General features: G+C 61.0%; 2 protein-coding genes across 2 annotated transcripts; both read left to right on the top strand.

Moving 5' to 3' along the window:
- The first annotated feature begins 6 nt into the window (after positions 1 to 6).
- On the top strand, positions 7 to 4452 carry CHLRE_11g467614v5 (uncharacterized protein). The gene is made up of 13 exons (XM_043067365.1): positions 7 to 159; positions 342 to 500; positions 834 to 893; positions 1196 to 1369; positions 1520 to 1570; positions 1930 to 1989; positions 2359 to 2472; positions 2639 to 2725; positions 2884 to 2952; positions 3153 to 3359; positions 3615 to 3824; positions 3965 to 4171; positions 4332 to 4452. Exons 1-13 carry the CDS (start codon positions 102 to 104, stop codon positions 4334 to 4336), a joined length of 1461 nt encoding a protein of 486 aa, XP_042919364.1. The 5' UTR covers positions 7 to 101; the 3' UTR covers positions 4337 to 4452.
- A 74-nt stretch (positions 4453 to 4526) lies between these two features.
- CHLRE_11g467613v5 (uncharacterized protein) lies at positions 4527 to 13912 on the top strand. The gene is made up of 17 exons (XM_043067364.1): positions 4527 to 4748; positions 4949 to 5155; positions 5472 to 5678; positions 6110 to 6319; positions 6461 to 6670; positions 7065 to 7277; positions 7768 to 7977; positions 8145 to 8354; positions 8573 to 8782; positions 9130 to 9339; positions 9446 to 9652; positions 9883 to 10089; positions 10248 to 10454; positions 10623 to 10829; positions 11153 to 11359; positions 11539 to 11748; positions 12095 to 13912. The coding sequence occupies exons 1-17, from the start codon at positions 4679 to 4681 to the stop codon at positions 12181 to 12183; spliced, it is 3291 nt and encodes a 1096-aa protein (XP_042919363.1). The 5' UTR covers positions 4527 to 4678; the 3' UTR covers positions 12184 to 13912.
- Positions 13913 to 13920: the final 8 nt, after the last annotated feature.

Genomic DNA, 13920 nt, shown 5'->3' with positions numbered 1-13920 from the left:
CTGCCGTGACAACCTGTTTGCGCTTGACCTGACTGCTATTAGCGAGCCCACTCCGGGCCCTTCAGGAGGAGCCCGCTGTATGCGAGCTCGTGCCTTAGAGGATGATTCCACGCGTCATAATAGCTTGGTTGTGTATCTTAGGCGTCGCCGCACACGCAGGTGCGAAAACAAAATAACCGCAAGTTTGCCCGACTCGCCGGGTCACGAAAGCTGCACTGTACATATTATGCTGATAATGTGTCCAGGATTACAGCTCTTGAATGGGCCGGTCGGCAATCGGTGTGTCGGAGTCACGCTCTCCCTATTTTTACGCCAGCCTGCTGCTCGCGCCCATCACGTAGGCGCATTGGACGTGGACCCTTGTACCACCAATAAATGCTACGACCGGTTCGCGGAATGTTTGCCTTCGGGCCCGGGGACCCTCAACTGCTCCGCCTGCCAGACGGGCTTCGTGCACGCGAGCTTGGTCGGCTCGGCGGAGCTCATTTGCGTCCGAGACGGTGCGGCTGATGGGGGGGGGCATGGCAAAGGAGGGGGTCGCTAGATGGTATGAACACGGCAGCCCTGCTGCTGTGCAGGGTGCGCGCCAGCAGCTCAACCGGCCCTGGGGCTGCGGTTATATATTAGTCATGGATCGGGACGTATGTCTGGGTCGGCATGCCGGGCGGACAGCTAGCGTGGGCGGTACGAAAGCTAGTGGTGGGCAAGGTGGTGGGTGCCGTAGTACCGTAGTGGTGTTGGGCCTGCCCATGAAAGCAAGGAAGCACACCTTACTTCGTTCCCCGACTTGTCAACCTCTTATTACCATCTATCCGCCGCCACTTTCCTTTCAGGCGCGCACTGCCAGGACAAGGCCCCGTACGTAAACCCGACGCTGCACACGTCCTGCCATGGTGCGTGGTGCCCGAGTGGGCGGTTGCTACAACTGGCACTTGCTGCTGGCACGGCTGGGTCGTCGCCTACGGTCCCCACCTACGTACCGTGGCTGGGGGCCGTGGGGGTGCGGGACTACGCCTTCCGGGCGGGTGTGCGATTGCGCAAGTGCACGGTACAGTGGAAGAGTTCGTATGATTTATTACATCTATCAACCTGTGTCAATCGTGCGGCACCTACCCAGTATCAATAATGCCTCACGGGCTTACAGCTCACGCCAATCGCCACTTACACGCACCTGACCACTCACACGTACGCACAGATGCGGACGGGTGCCATGCGGGGTGGACCTGGAACGCAACACAAGGCAACTGCGTGGACGTCGACGAATGCGCGCCAGGGTCGCCGTACAACCGTTGCGGGCCCGTGGCGGAGTGCATCAACATCGTGGGCAACCATGTGTGTTTGTGCCCACAGCTCCAGGAGCACTATGGAGGTGTGTGAGGCCGCGGGAGCGCGGGCGCGAGGCAACAAGCAACGGATGGGGAGTGTTGGGTATTGTGAGTTGGGGAGGCCTAGCGTGGCCGCACATGTCTGGACCCACCCGCGCCGGGTCAATAATTCGCAATGCATGCATGCTGTGCAGGCACCTACGACGGCCACTACCGCTTCGACCGAGGGTCGCAGCAGTGCGTAGGTGAGGGATGAAGGTGGCTGGCTGGCTGGCTGGCTGGCTGGCTGGCTGGTCCTGGCTGGAGGATTTCCTGCTGTTTGGTTGATTGCTGGCTGTACTGTTGCTTGGCAGCGGGACGTGGCTGGACGCATGGCGGGCCGTACCTGTACGAACCGACCCCGGCTATGTCCGGGAGATGAGGTAGACGCTTGCGGCCTCAGACTCGATACGTGGCTCAGCCCACTTTTCCCATGCAAGGGGAACCATGTATCTTGTCATCATCTGGGACGCGGCCCTTATCAACGAATAAGCGAAAAAGCGATCCCGTGCTCTGTGCACTTACCCTGTCCTTTGTTTACTTCGTTACGCGCACGCACATACAGACGACACCGCGAGCCCGCCGTGCGTGTGGCCGCAATTCCGGTTCGAGGGCCAATGCGTCGGTGAGTGAACCGGCACCAGGGGCGAATGCGTGTGTGAGCCTGACTAGTATTGGTGCGTGCCGCGTGTACGGCAGCGCTGTCCGTCAGGAGGCCGCCGGGTGCATGGGCGTGGATACGTGTGGGCAGCTTATGTGTGTGTGTGTGCGTGTGCGTGTGCGTGTGTGTGTGTGTGTGTGTGTGTGTGTGTGTGTGTCTCCATGCATGACTCCACCCTGTGCCGTACACGCATGAATACCGTACTAATGAGTGCATGCCGTGCTTGTTCGAATCCCAGTCGTTATTTCCATCCATCGGTCATCAGCAAGTAAGCAAGCCTGGGTGCCGTACGCGCGCCGCCGTACGCACGTGTCCCAACCTGCCCGCATGCAGAGGACCCGTGCCAGTTCAGTCCATGTGCCAAGCACGAGCGGTGCATCACCGCGCCTGATGGCAGCGACGTCTTCTGCGCCTGCAAGGGCCAGCGTGTTGACGGCGTGTGCAAACGTGCGTGCATGCGGGCGTGCGGGCGTGGCTGGAATAGCAGGATAGGCAGCGGCGCGTGCATGCTCATCGTGCAGTGGTAATGGCCGCATGGCCGTCTCCTTAGATCCGATCTAATGCTTATCACCTTGCCAAACCTTCAATGTTTACTTTGACGCCATGCTCGCAGTCTCGCCGTGCCTGACGGACCCGTGCCCTCAGCCCTGGGCCACTTGCTTCAACAACAACGACTGGAGGGGCAGGCGATGCGGCGGCCGTGAGTATTGTGGCAGTGCGGCAAGGACATACCCACACAGGACCACTACTCATTCTACCCTGTGCTCTATAACACAGGACTGCTACTGTATCTCATCCTCTTGCGCCTCTCTTGCTTGCCTAACCTGGTTTCTTCGCATTGTTGTGTGCATGCTCCAGGCTCGTGCGATGGTGTCACGTGCGAGGCCGGCCAGCACTGTAATTCGGGTATATGTGTGCCCGACTCTGGTGAGTACCGTACATGCCCTTGACCTTGTCTCACGGTGCTACCTGCTGCACATCTCATCTGGCGCACACTCACCCCAGGGCCTTGCTGGCCAACCAACATGGGCACCCACCTGCGGCGCAACGGCAGCTCCGCCCCAATCCGTTTTGTTACTTCTTCCTGTGCACGGCGACCCCCTCCTGCATGCTGCCTGCCTCCCCAGACAAGACATGCGTGCTGCCGGACTGGTGGTGTAATGACGAGGGCGAGGTGCTGGCGAAGTCGGACTGCGGCGACGGGGATGGTGTGGACGACTGGGCCTGCGTCAACCCCGCGACCGGGCAGCGCAAGGTGCTGCTCTCCTCCTCCGACTGCGGCGATGACCACTGGCCGGATGCTCCCAGGTCGTGGTGCCCTCCCCTGTTCAACAGTAAGTGCACGACGCACGCCACTATGTGACATGCTCACATGCAGCAGTGTTAGTAATGCTCACAGCTTACTGGCGTGTCCTGTACTGGGCCTGCTGGGTCCTTTCCATTGGCGTCGGTGACCTCACCTCTCCCTCCTTCCAATGCATGCTGATACATTACCGAATTACACCTGTGACACTCCGCGACCCTCTTCCCTTCTTTTTCTCCTACCGCCGCCCGCCCGCCCTCCCTCCCCCTTTGGCGCTACTTGGCAGACCTGACGTGCCCGCTGCCCTGGGACCAGTGGTGTACCGACCCCGGCTACGTGCGCCAGAGGCTGGACTGCGGCGACGGCGACGCGGCAGACGACTGGGTGTGCACCCGCCCATCCTCCGGCGAGCGCGGTGTGCTGCTGTCCTCCTCCGACTGCACGGAAGACCACTGGCCGGACGCGGCGGAGGCGCTCTGCCCGCCCCTGTTCAACCGTGAGTGACTTCGCAAGATATGAGACAATCAAGGCCGGCGCAGGAATTATGTTGCTGCCAGTACCCATTTCAGTTTCAGTTCTGTGGCATGTGCGCTTTCCGCCTCCAACCCGCCACGCACATGGTGGCCACCCACGCAGGCACGATGTGTCCCCTGCCTTCTGACGACTGGTGCACTGGCGACGGCCTGACGCTAGAGCAGGTGGATTGTGGAGACGGAGACAGCGTCCTGGACTGGGTGTGCACACACAACGTCACCGCGCAGCGGAAGGTGGTCTTGTCATCCAACTGCACTTGCGACCACTGGCCACAAGCGGACAAGTCCCTGTGCCCGCCGCGCTTCGCACGTGAGTGTTTGGCCTGGCACAGGGTGAAGCATGGCCACATGCAAAATGTATTGAGAGCTTGCGGGTTGGGTGGGGGCTAGGGCCTAGGGCAAGGGCCGATTGGGATTTGGGCCCGGCGGGTGGAAACGTGCATGCGTGTCTGCGTGGCCGATGGCGGCAGCCTAGCTGTCAGTGTCAGCTGAACCGGAACTGGAAGTTTATAGCAAGCATCTACATACATATTAGGCTTCATACATTTCATAAGCTGACGATATGTGACAACCGATGGACCAGCAAGAGGCCATTTCGCGCAGCAGCTCGCGTGCAAGATAAATTGACTGCAATGAGCTCGCGCGTAGTAGCAACATAAGTAACTAAAAAACATGGTGCAAAAACGATTGACAGCTAGTAGGTTTGGCGAGAATGCCGGAAGTTACGAGAGCGTCAAGCCACGCGTGGAGCGGCCCGCAACCTGCCCCGCCCTAAGAAGCCCGCCGAGCCCAGCCGGAGGGGTGCGGCATCCCTGGAATGGTGGCTTGTACATTTGCTTGGATGGCTGTGGCCTGGGACATGCGGGGGCGACTGCTGAGCTCAAATGGTGTGTGGCATGCCCCCCGCCGCGCGCGTGTTTGCACGAGGCCGTTGGCCCAACTCCCACCCGGCAGCTGTGCGTGGCGATGCCATGATGTGCCGCTGCCACACTAAGCGGCGAACGCTTTTCAGAACAAGAATGCAGTGACGTGGCGGGGCCTCTCTCCAGCTGCATCTTGCCGTGTTGCGCATTCCTGATTCTTGCAGGCGAGCCGTGTCCCCAGCCTGACTCATGGTGTACGGGCGAGGGCGAGCACATTGAGAAGCTGGACTGCGGCGACGGCGATGGCATCGATGACTGGGTGTGCATCAACAATGCGACGGGGCAGCGAGCCGTGCTGCTCTCCTCCTCCGATTGCACCCTCGACTACTGGCCACAAGCGGACAAGTCCCTGTGCCCCAACCGTTTCTCGGGTGAGTTGGATGTAGGCATGGAAAGGCGGCAGGTTCTCCTGCGAAGGGATATTTTGCTCTGACATCCTCGGCCCCAGCAGCTGTCGATGGACCTGGCGAATCCCTCTTGTCCTGAGCCCCCTGACCTTGCTTAGGCAATTAGGGCATCTGGACCCTTACCATGCATACTTCGTGCTTGGGTACCCGCTGCTCACGGCAGTGCACCAGCAAATTTCTGGGGCCTTTACTTTCCCAAATCACTTCTCCAGCGCCCGCGTCGGCACGTATGCGCACCTCCCGAAACACTGCATCACCGGCTCCCCGCCCGCTGCCTCAGGCGAGCCGTGCCCTCAGCCCGACAACTGGTGCGACGGCTCCGGCGAGGTGCTGGCCAGGTCCGACTGCGGCGACGGCGATGGCGTGGACGACTGGACCTGCATCCAGCCCGACACCTCGCGCAGGGCGGTGCTGCTCTCCTCCTCCAATTGCACCCTCGACTATTGGAGCGATGCGGCCAAGTCGCTGTGCCCTCCCCGCTTCAACGGTGCGTCCCAGCAGCCAACTGCGGTTGCATGCAGAGCGGGATGCATGGCTTTTGCAGTGTAGGGTGCTGTGACGGGCTGGCAGGCACAGCGAGATAGACCAGGGCACGTGCTATGCCGGCCGGTCAGCTGCATGGCGCGTGACTGGGTGTAGGCGCCGGCAGACAGACACCAGGCTGCGCAGCAGGCCCGGCACACGCTCTCGGTGCTGCGTGTCGCACGCCGTGACCCCGTCATTTCTGAATAGCTGCGTGGGCCGGAACGCGCCTGCAATTTGCGCCACGGTGATGCGTGTTGCGAGCGATGCGATGCCGAAGTGGTAGCCCGGTGCAGAAGTGGAAGCCCGGTGCCGAAGCGGAAAGCCTGCTGCAAACAAAGCAAGGGCCCGTGGGAAGATCGCGACGCTCCCCTGTTCCCGCCCTTTCCCACACAGGCCTGATGTGCCCCCTGCCCTGGGACGACTGGTGTGTGGGTGAGGGCCTGGTGAGGGAGAAGCTGGACTGTGGCGACGGCGACACCATTCTGGATTGGACCTGCATCAAGACCAACACCTCCTGGCGGAGTGTGCTGCTCTCTTCATCGGATTGCACCGACAACCACTGGCCTGACGCAGAGAAATCGTTGTGCCCTGCCGGCTTTGCTGGTGAGTGCCGTGTGGCGCGCGCGAGGCACGCATGCCCACGATCTCCCTTAAAGCGGTCGCTGTGTGCTTGTGATGGTGGGTGGGAAGGTAGTCGCATGCGCGTGCAGCGGAATCAAGTCCCTCCCCCCTTCCCTCCAACAGGTCTGATGTGTCCGCTGCCAGGAGAGGACTGGTGTACGGAACCCGGCGACGTCCGGGAGAGGGTTGACTGTGGAGATGATGATGGGATTGATGACTGGATCTGCACCCATCCCGCCACGGGGCAGCGCGGTGTGCTGCTCTCCTCCTCAGATTGCAGCGACACCCACTGGCCCGATGCAAACAAGACGCTGTGCCCCTCGCGGTTTTCAGGTGAGTGAGCGCTTCGTGCTGCGTTGTTTTCCACGCCCCATGTTGCTCCCGCACTTGCTCCCTGCACATGCACACACACACACACACACACACACACACACGCACACACACATACACACACACACAGAGACACACACACATACACACACACGCACACACACACACCGTCGCTTTGCTGCATCGCATACACTGTCTTTGCGCATCGTTTTCCTTGTGCTCTTTAACACACACACACTGCCGCGTGGCATGCGACGTGTCGCTCGGCAGATGCGCATTCATTCGCGCCTTACCTAGCCATGAAGCGTGCCCGGAGGTAGGAGAACCTTACGTGTATGTCCTTGGCCTGACTGTTGGTGTCCTAATGACGGAGACGCCCTTGCTCCCGCCTTTGCAGATGCCGTGTGCGCCTTGCCTGACGGCTGGTGCGAGGAGAGCGAGGGCGAGGTGCTGCACCGCGGCGACTGCGGCGACGGCGACGGCGTGAGCGACTGGGCGTGCATCCAAGCCAACACCTCCCGCCGGGCCGTGCTGCTCTCCTCAAGTTGTGACACCGTTTCGGACGGCTGGCCCACTGCGGAGCGATCCACGTGCCCGTTACTCTTCAATGGTGAGCGCTCACGTCACAGCGATAGATGGCTATAGGGCGTCAAGGGTCAGCAGGAAGGAGTCGTGTGCATTGCGCCCCGGCATTGAGGGTTGGGCCGTTGGAATTGGCGGCGCGGGCTTGTCGCTCGACGGAACCACGGCTGGGGTGCAGCGGGTTTGGCATGCCGCCGCCGCTGCGTAGGCCATGGCGCGGTCGGCAGGCCCTAGGTACGCGAATGCAAGCCAGCTGCCATGCTGCTCCCCGTATACCTGATGAAAAAGGCGCTGTGTATAGCGAAGGGGGGGGTTGGGGGTGGAAGCACGCGCGTATGCAGGGAATAGGTAGGTACGTAGTGCGGGACCCCGAGCCCGAATCCCCACATCACAACCTCAACTTGTCTCTTGCTTGAATGCCGAGCTAGCCGTGCCGTGCCGTGCCCACGCTGTTTACAAATGAGACGCTGTACGGCCGTGTATCCTTCCGTACGTACGCCATGCGTGCCTACCTGCAGGCATCATGTGTCCCCTGCCGTACGACTGGTGTGACGAGGATGACGGGCGCGTGCTGGCAGCGGCGGACTGCGGCGACGGCGACACCATAGACGACTGGGTGTGCGTGCAGCCCGCCACGGGGCAGCGCAAGGTGCTTCTGTCCACCTCCAACTGCTCTGACGACTACTGGCCCCAGGCGGACAAGGCGCTGTGCCCAACGAAGTTCAATCGTAAGTTCTGTTGTGAACTGCATGAGCATGCTAGCCGCATACCTTCGCCAATAAGAGGTGAGGATGCAGGTTTGTTTTCGAGCACACACGGTCCTGCCGGCGCGCACTGCTCAACGTACGCGTCCCTCACGCTGTGGCTCTTGTCGCATCGCGATGAACGCGCGCAGACTCGATGTGCCCGATGCCGTACGACTGGTGGTGTGAAGGAGACGGCTACACTCTGGAGAAGACGGACTGCGGCGATGGAGATGGCGTGGATGACTGGGTGTGCACGTACCCCGCGACGGGGCAGCGCAAGGTGCTGATTTCTTCCTCGGATTGCAGCACCGACTACTGGCCCCAGGCAGACAAGTCCTTATGTCCGCTGCGACTCAATCGTGAGTGATACCATGCGTGAACTGTGCTTGCACATGACTTCTTCTCACGGCACACGGAAGGCCGCTTTATGTCCCGCGTTCCGCGCGCGCCCCTCTTACCCGCCCTGCACCGTATGTGCAGCCCCCGCCTTACCTACGACAAACCATCACTCCTCGCCCCTGCTCGCCGGTGCTCGCTGTACACACGCCACCCACCCACGCGCCCATCATGCCCACAGAGGCCGTGTGCCCGATGCCGTACGACTGGTGGTGCAAGCAGCCGGGCGACGTCCTGGAGCAGACGGATTGCGGCGACGGCGACGGCGTGGACGACTGGGTGTGCATCAACCCGGACACCTGGATGCGCAAGGTGCTACTGTCCTCCTCCAACTGCAGCGATGACTACGGGCCGGCGGCGCCGCGCTCGCTGTGCCCGCCCCGCTTCGCAAGTGCGTACGTGCGTGTGTTGCAACCCTGGCGGGTCCCGTGTGTTGCACCCCTAGCTGGTCAACTGATGACCTGCGCAATGCATGCGTTCGAAGGTGCAGTGTGTGCGTGTCATCAGTACCGAGTGCACAGCTTGGTGCCGGAGCTTGGTGGACTGCTGGTGGCGTGGGGACCATCACTTGCGCAGCCACGTACGCGTCGTGCGGCCGGCTGTGCCCATCACAATATTATGTGCTTTGCGCCTTTGTGGCATGATAGGGGCAACCAGCAAGGAAGTGATGACGCATGGCATCCGCCATCTCATTCCTGCCGCCGCCGCCGCCGCCGCCTGCTGATTGATTCCGCGCAGAGGCCATGTGCTACTGGTCCTGGGGCGACTCATGCTCCGGGGACGGCTTCACGCGGCAGCGCGTGGACTGCGGCGACGGCGACGGCATCGACGACTGGATCTGCATCCAGCACAACACCTCATATCGTGGCGTGCTGCTCTCCTCTTCCGATTGCACCGAGAGCCATTGGTCCAATGCGGACAAGGCCCTGTGCCCACCCTACTTTGACGGTGCGCGATTGGTCGAGGGATCATGTCAGCCATTTGTTCTTTGGCTGGGCTTGCTTGGCTAAAACACAAACTGACTCAGCCGCCGCCCTGCTCCCACCCGGCGCAGACCTGCCGTGCGCGCTGCCCTGGGACGGCTGGTGTGTGGGCGAGAACCTTCTGAGGGAGCAGGCGGACTGCGGCGACGGCGACACCGTTCTGGACTGGACCTGCATCGAGACCAACACCTCGCGCCGAGGCGTGCTGCTGTCATCCAACTGCACACAGGATCACTGGGGAGACCCGGACAAGTCGCTGTGCCCCGCCCGCTTTGCAAGTGAGCGCTGCTGTGTTCGCTGCTTTTATGTTCTCTGGGGCTTACTTGCGTACATGTCCAAGCTGCAAGGAGTTGCATGACACAATCTTCCGACCAGTCGACGCGCCGCCTGATCACTATCATTGATGATGGCCCAACCATCGAGCCTTGCGCCATGCGTGCGTGCCACCATACATGCGGCAACACACACTCGCTGCCTTCCCATACATGTCATTTCCCCCCGCGCGCAGACCTGATGTGCCCACTGCGCTACTACTGGTGTGACCAGCCCGGCGACCAGCTGCAGAGTGTCAGCTGCGGCGACGGCGACACCATAGATGACTGGGTGTGCATGAACAACGCAACCGGGCAGCGCAAGGTGCTGCTGTCCTCCTCCGACTGCAGCGATGACCACTCGCCGCAAGCGGAAACCGCTCTGTGCCCTGCGAGATTCACCGGTGAGCGAGCGAGCTGCCGGAACGACGCCAGGATACGCACGTACGTACGGTATGCGTGCGGTAACAACCGGCTCCCCCGTTCCGAGTCAACTCATTGCAATCTGACGCACGCAACACGTGCACAATTTGTACATGTGTGTGTGTGTATCTCCCCGCAGGCGCTGTTTGCCCCCAGCCGGACTACTGGTGCTATGAAGAAGGCGATCATTTAGAGCGTGTGGACTGCGGCGACGGCGACGGCGTGGACGACTGGGTGTGCATGACCAACGCAACCGGGCAGCGCAAGGTGCTTCTATCTTCCTCGGATTGCACCGATGACCACGCGCCGCAAGCGGATAAGGCGCTGTGCCCCAACCGCTTTGCAAGTAAGTTGGCTGTCGTGCATGTATGGCGCTGGTCCGAAGTACTTACGCGCACGGTTTGACGCGGTACAGGCAGGCGCCAGCTAGCAGTCGAAGAAGATCCTGTTCATCGCTGCAGTGACACGTGCATAATTCATCACGTCATGGCTGCGCACACACCCCTGCCCGCAGGCGAGCCGTGCCCCCAGCCCGACTACTGGTGCTATGACGAAGGCGAGCACATAGAGAAGCTGGACTGCGGCGATGGGGACGGCATCGATGACTGGGTGTGCATCAACAATGCGACGGGGCAGCGAGCTGTGCTGCTCTCCTCCTCCAACTGCACCCTCGACTACTGGCCACAAGCGGACAAGGCGCTGTGCCCCAACCGCTTCAACAGTAAGTCCCAGTAGAAGCTGTTAGCGCTGCTTCGCTTGTTATACTAAGGGCGAAGGTTGTCCTCCGGATCTGGCATGCCATGCTGAGGGCCGCCGGTCGCGCCAGTTGGCCAAACGCTCGTAATTACGACCGGTAACGGCTTCATTGCGCTTTCGGCGCGCTCATTACTACTTTTAGCGCCCCAAAAGTGAGCCATTCCTGAACATAACACTGGCATGCCCACACGCATGCATGCATGCACCCCACACATGCACGGGTTGACCGCTTCCTTTAAGCTGCTCCATCCTGACAGCTGCTCACGCACACGCGCACATCCGCCCCAGGCGCCCCGTGCCCCCAGCCCTACTACTGGTGCACGAACAGCGCATACACGCTGGAGAGGGTAGACTGCGGCGACGGCGACGGGGTCGATGACTGGGTCTGCATCAACAACGCCACAAACCAGCGCTCCGTGCTCCTGTCATCCTCCAACTGCACCCTAGACTACGGGGATAATGCGGCCATATCCATATGCCCCACGCGCTTCGCAAGTGAGGTGGCATCGGGTTCCAGCAATTCCTGTTTAGCATTGGGTGTGCTTGTTAGGCCACGTGTCTTGCTTGCCTTTCTCAGCGTGACTGCCCACCGCCGTCCTGCACATCCGCACGTGACTACGTCACCAGCATCCACCTCTCTTCCCATCTGCCTGCACCCTTTCCCACACGCACAGACCTGATGTGCCCCCTGCCCTGGGATGGCTGGTGTGAGGGCGAGGGCCTGGTGAGGGAGGAGCTGGACTGCGGCGACGGCGACGGCGTGGACGACTGGGTGTGCACCCGCCCCAGCCTGGCACAGCGCGGTGTGCTGCTGTCCTCCTCCGACTGCACGGAAGACCACTGGCCGGACGCAGCGGAGGCGCTCTGCCCGGTAAAGTTCTCGAGTGAGTCGTTGGTCCTGGTTTGAGCGGGCTTCCTACCGTACTTGTTCGGCTCCTCTGCCTTGGGCCTCGCTCCTGCTGTCCGCATGCATGGGCACATGGCTGTGGCGGCGTTGGACGGGTGCCTTACGCGAAGGCAAGCCAAGGGGCACAGCTCCCGAGCGACCTCACTCATCAGCCGCCCTGAAGTTGCCCCTCCGCGCCTTTCCACCCGAATGCGCCTGCGGAACCGAGCTACCGGTACACTGCCCGATTGCCGCACCTATCAGCAGCCGCACTTCCCATCTATGGGCTTTCTCACCGGGCTGCGCCCGATCCTACCTCTTCCTCCGTGTGCCGCCGCATGCAGGCCCTGCAGGTGGCGGTGGCGGCAGGCGCCTGCTGGGTCGCCGGCGCGAGCTGCTGCCCATGCAGCCACCGGGTGAGATAGCTAGGTAGCTTGTGTTGTATAGCGGGCTTCAGGGTTTCAGGCACGCCACGACCCCGCCAGCCCGGGCGCTACACAACAGCTTGGATGCAGTGCATGCGCGACTCGTCAGGAGCGGCTACAAGCTAGCAAGGGATGTGCCGCTGGACGCCGCGGTGGTGGTGGGGCGGGCAGTCGCTAGGTTTGCATGGCAGACGCCGTATGTGCAGGATACTGAGTGGTTGGAGTGCACGTTGCACACAACGGCGTAACTTGACGAATTCATCTCAACACGTACGATGACTACGGCAAGTAGGACGGCGGGGCAGGGTGGAAAGGGCGGCTGACTGTTTTTATACATTTATTACTTGGACTTCGAGCCAGCAATTGCGGAAAGGGTACAATGCAAGTTTACTTGGCAGACAGTGATGGAGGTGTCATGTGGCATATTCTCGGCGCAAGGGATACCGTTTTGGTGCCTGCCCCTTGCCATGTTCCATCACGAGCAACTCCTACCCATGCACAAGAGGGCGAGAGAGGGATTGCGTTGAGGCACATCATACGTGCCGCGTTTTGCATGGTGTTTTGCCCAGATCGTCCCCGCCGTAGCGCAAATTCACGCATTTGCGTTGCGGCACCTTCCGCGAAAGCTCTCTTCGCAAGCATCGTCGCAACAATCAGAGCACGTGCCTGGGTTCAGCCGGCATCTAACGCATCTGATAGGTTGGTGGCAGTCACAGAGAAACTCTCGTCATCTACGACCACCGCATGCACTATTTTACAGTACCCGTGACAGTACCTGACACAGCCCAGCCGGCTGCTGCTCTACACGAGGCGGCAACAGTACTCCTCTGCATCCCGGCCACATCACAATTATCAACTCGAACACAAAATGATCAACAAATGAAACATCCCCATCCAGGCCTGTGCACGGGTGGCCGCTCTTGCAGCGCTCCAAGCCAGCCAGTCCGTGTGATAAGCCTCCACCTTGGGATTGGCCCCAGTTTCGCTCGTTTGTTCCTGCTTACGTGTTCTGCACTGCAGTGGCATTACCATGCACCGGGCCGCCACCGCCTGTGCGCTGCCACTTCCGTGCACACGCGCCCGCCCATGCCAGACCCTGTATGTGCCACCTCTACCCGAACCTTCACCGTGGAACACAGTTAGCGCTCGCCCGGCCGCGCGCCCGCGTTCCTGCACAAGCGCGGGCCGGTGCACCCCCAATGCGAGACACGAAAGCGTGTGCCTATGCCCCAGCCGCGCCTCGACACACCCCGGGTTATTTCCGCTTTTTGGCCTTGCACTCGGCGTCTTCTGTGACAGGGTCACGATAATTCTCGTAATCCAAGTATAACACGATGTTCAGCAGACCTTGCGCGTGCTCCTTGCGCAGCTCCGCTGCCTGGATGTCCATTTTGGCTGCCTGAATGTCGATTTTGGCTTTTGCAGTGACCTGGGAAAACTGCAAACCTGAAAAAATGCTTTGGGCCAGACAGCCGGCAGTGAAAGAGGACGCTGCGATGGCCCCAACTGCAAGAACGCCTTGGTTGTTTTCGATGAAGCCCGTGATGCCGCCAGGTTTCACAGGCTGCGAGACGCTTCTAGGCTCTGGCTGAGACACACTCGTGGGCTTCGCGGGCTCAGGAAGGCTTGTCGACTTCGCGGAGACGCTTCGGGAATTCGTGGGCTGACGCGACCACCATCCAAGCCGTGGAACAGGCAACATACAGCTACTTTGGACTGTAATTTATCGTGCAGTACTTTTACCG

Source organism: Chlamydomonas reinhardtii, chromosome 11 (assembly GCF_000002595.2).
Source record: "Chlamydomonas reinhardtii strain CC-503 cw92 mt+ chromosome 11, whole genome shotgun sequence".
Taxonomy (NCBI): domain Eukaryota; kingdom Viridiplantae; phylum Chlorophyta; class Chlorophyceae; order Chlamydomonadales; family Chlamydomonadaceae; genus Chlamydomonas; species Chlamydomonas reinhardtii.
This window is presented reverse-complemented; position numbering and strand designations above follow the sequence as displayed.

Coding starts and splice junctions, on each gene's coding strand:
- CHLRE_11g467614v5 (XM_043067365.1), top strand. CDS start 102: ATGATTCCACGCGTCATAATAGCTTGGTTGTGTATCTTAGGCGTCGCC. Junction 2,473..2,638: donor TGTTGACGGCGTGTGCAAAC/GTGCGTGCATGC, acceptor CCATGCTCGCAG/TCTCGCCGTGCCTGACGGAC. Junction 2,953..3,152: donor TATATGTGTGCCCGACTCTG/GTGAGTACCGTA, acceptor CTGCCTCCCCAG/ACAAGACATGCGTGCTGCCG.
- CHLRE_11g467613v5 (XM_043067364.1), top strand. CDS start 4,679: ATGGTGGCTTGTACATTTGCTTGGATGGCTGTGGCCTGGGACATGCGG. Junction 4,749..4,948: donor GCGACTGCTGAGCTCAAATG/GTGTGTGGCATG, acceptor TGATTCTTGCAG/GCGAGCCGTGTCCCCAGCCT. Junction 9,340..9,445: donor GTGCCCACCCTACTTTGACG/GTGCGCGATTGG, acceptor CACCCGGCGCAG/ACCTGCCGTGCGCGCTGCCC.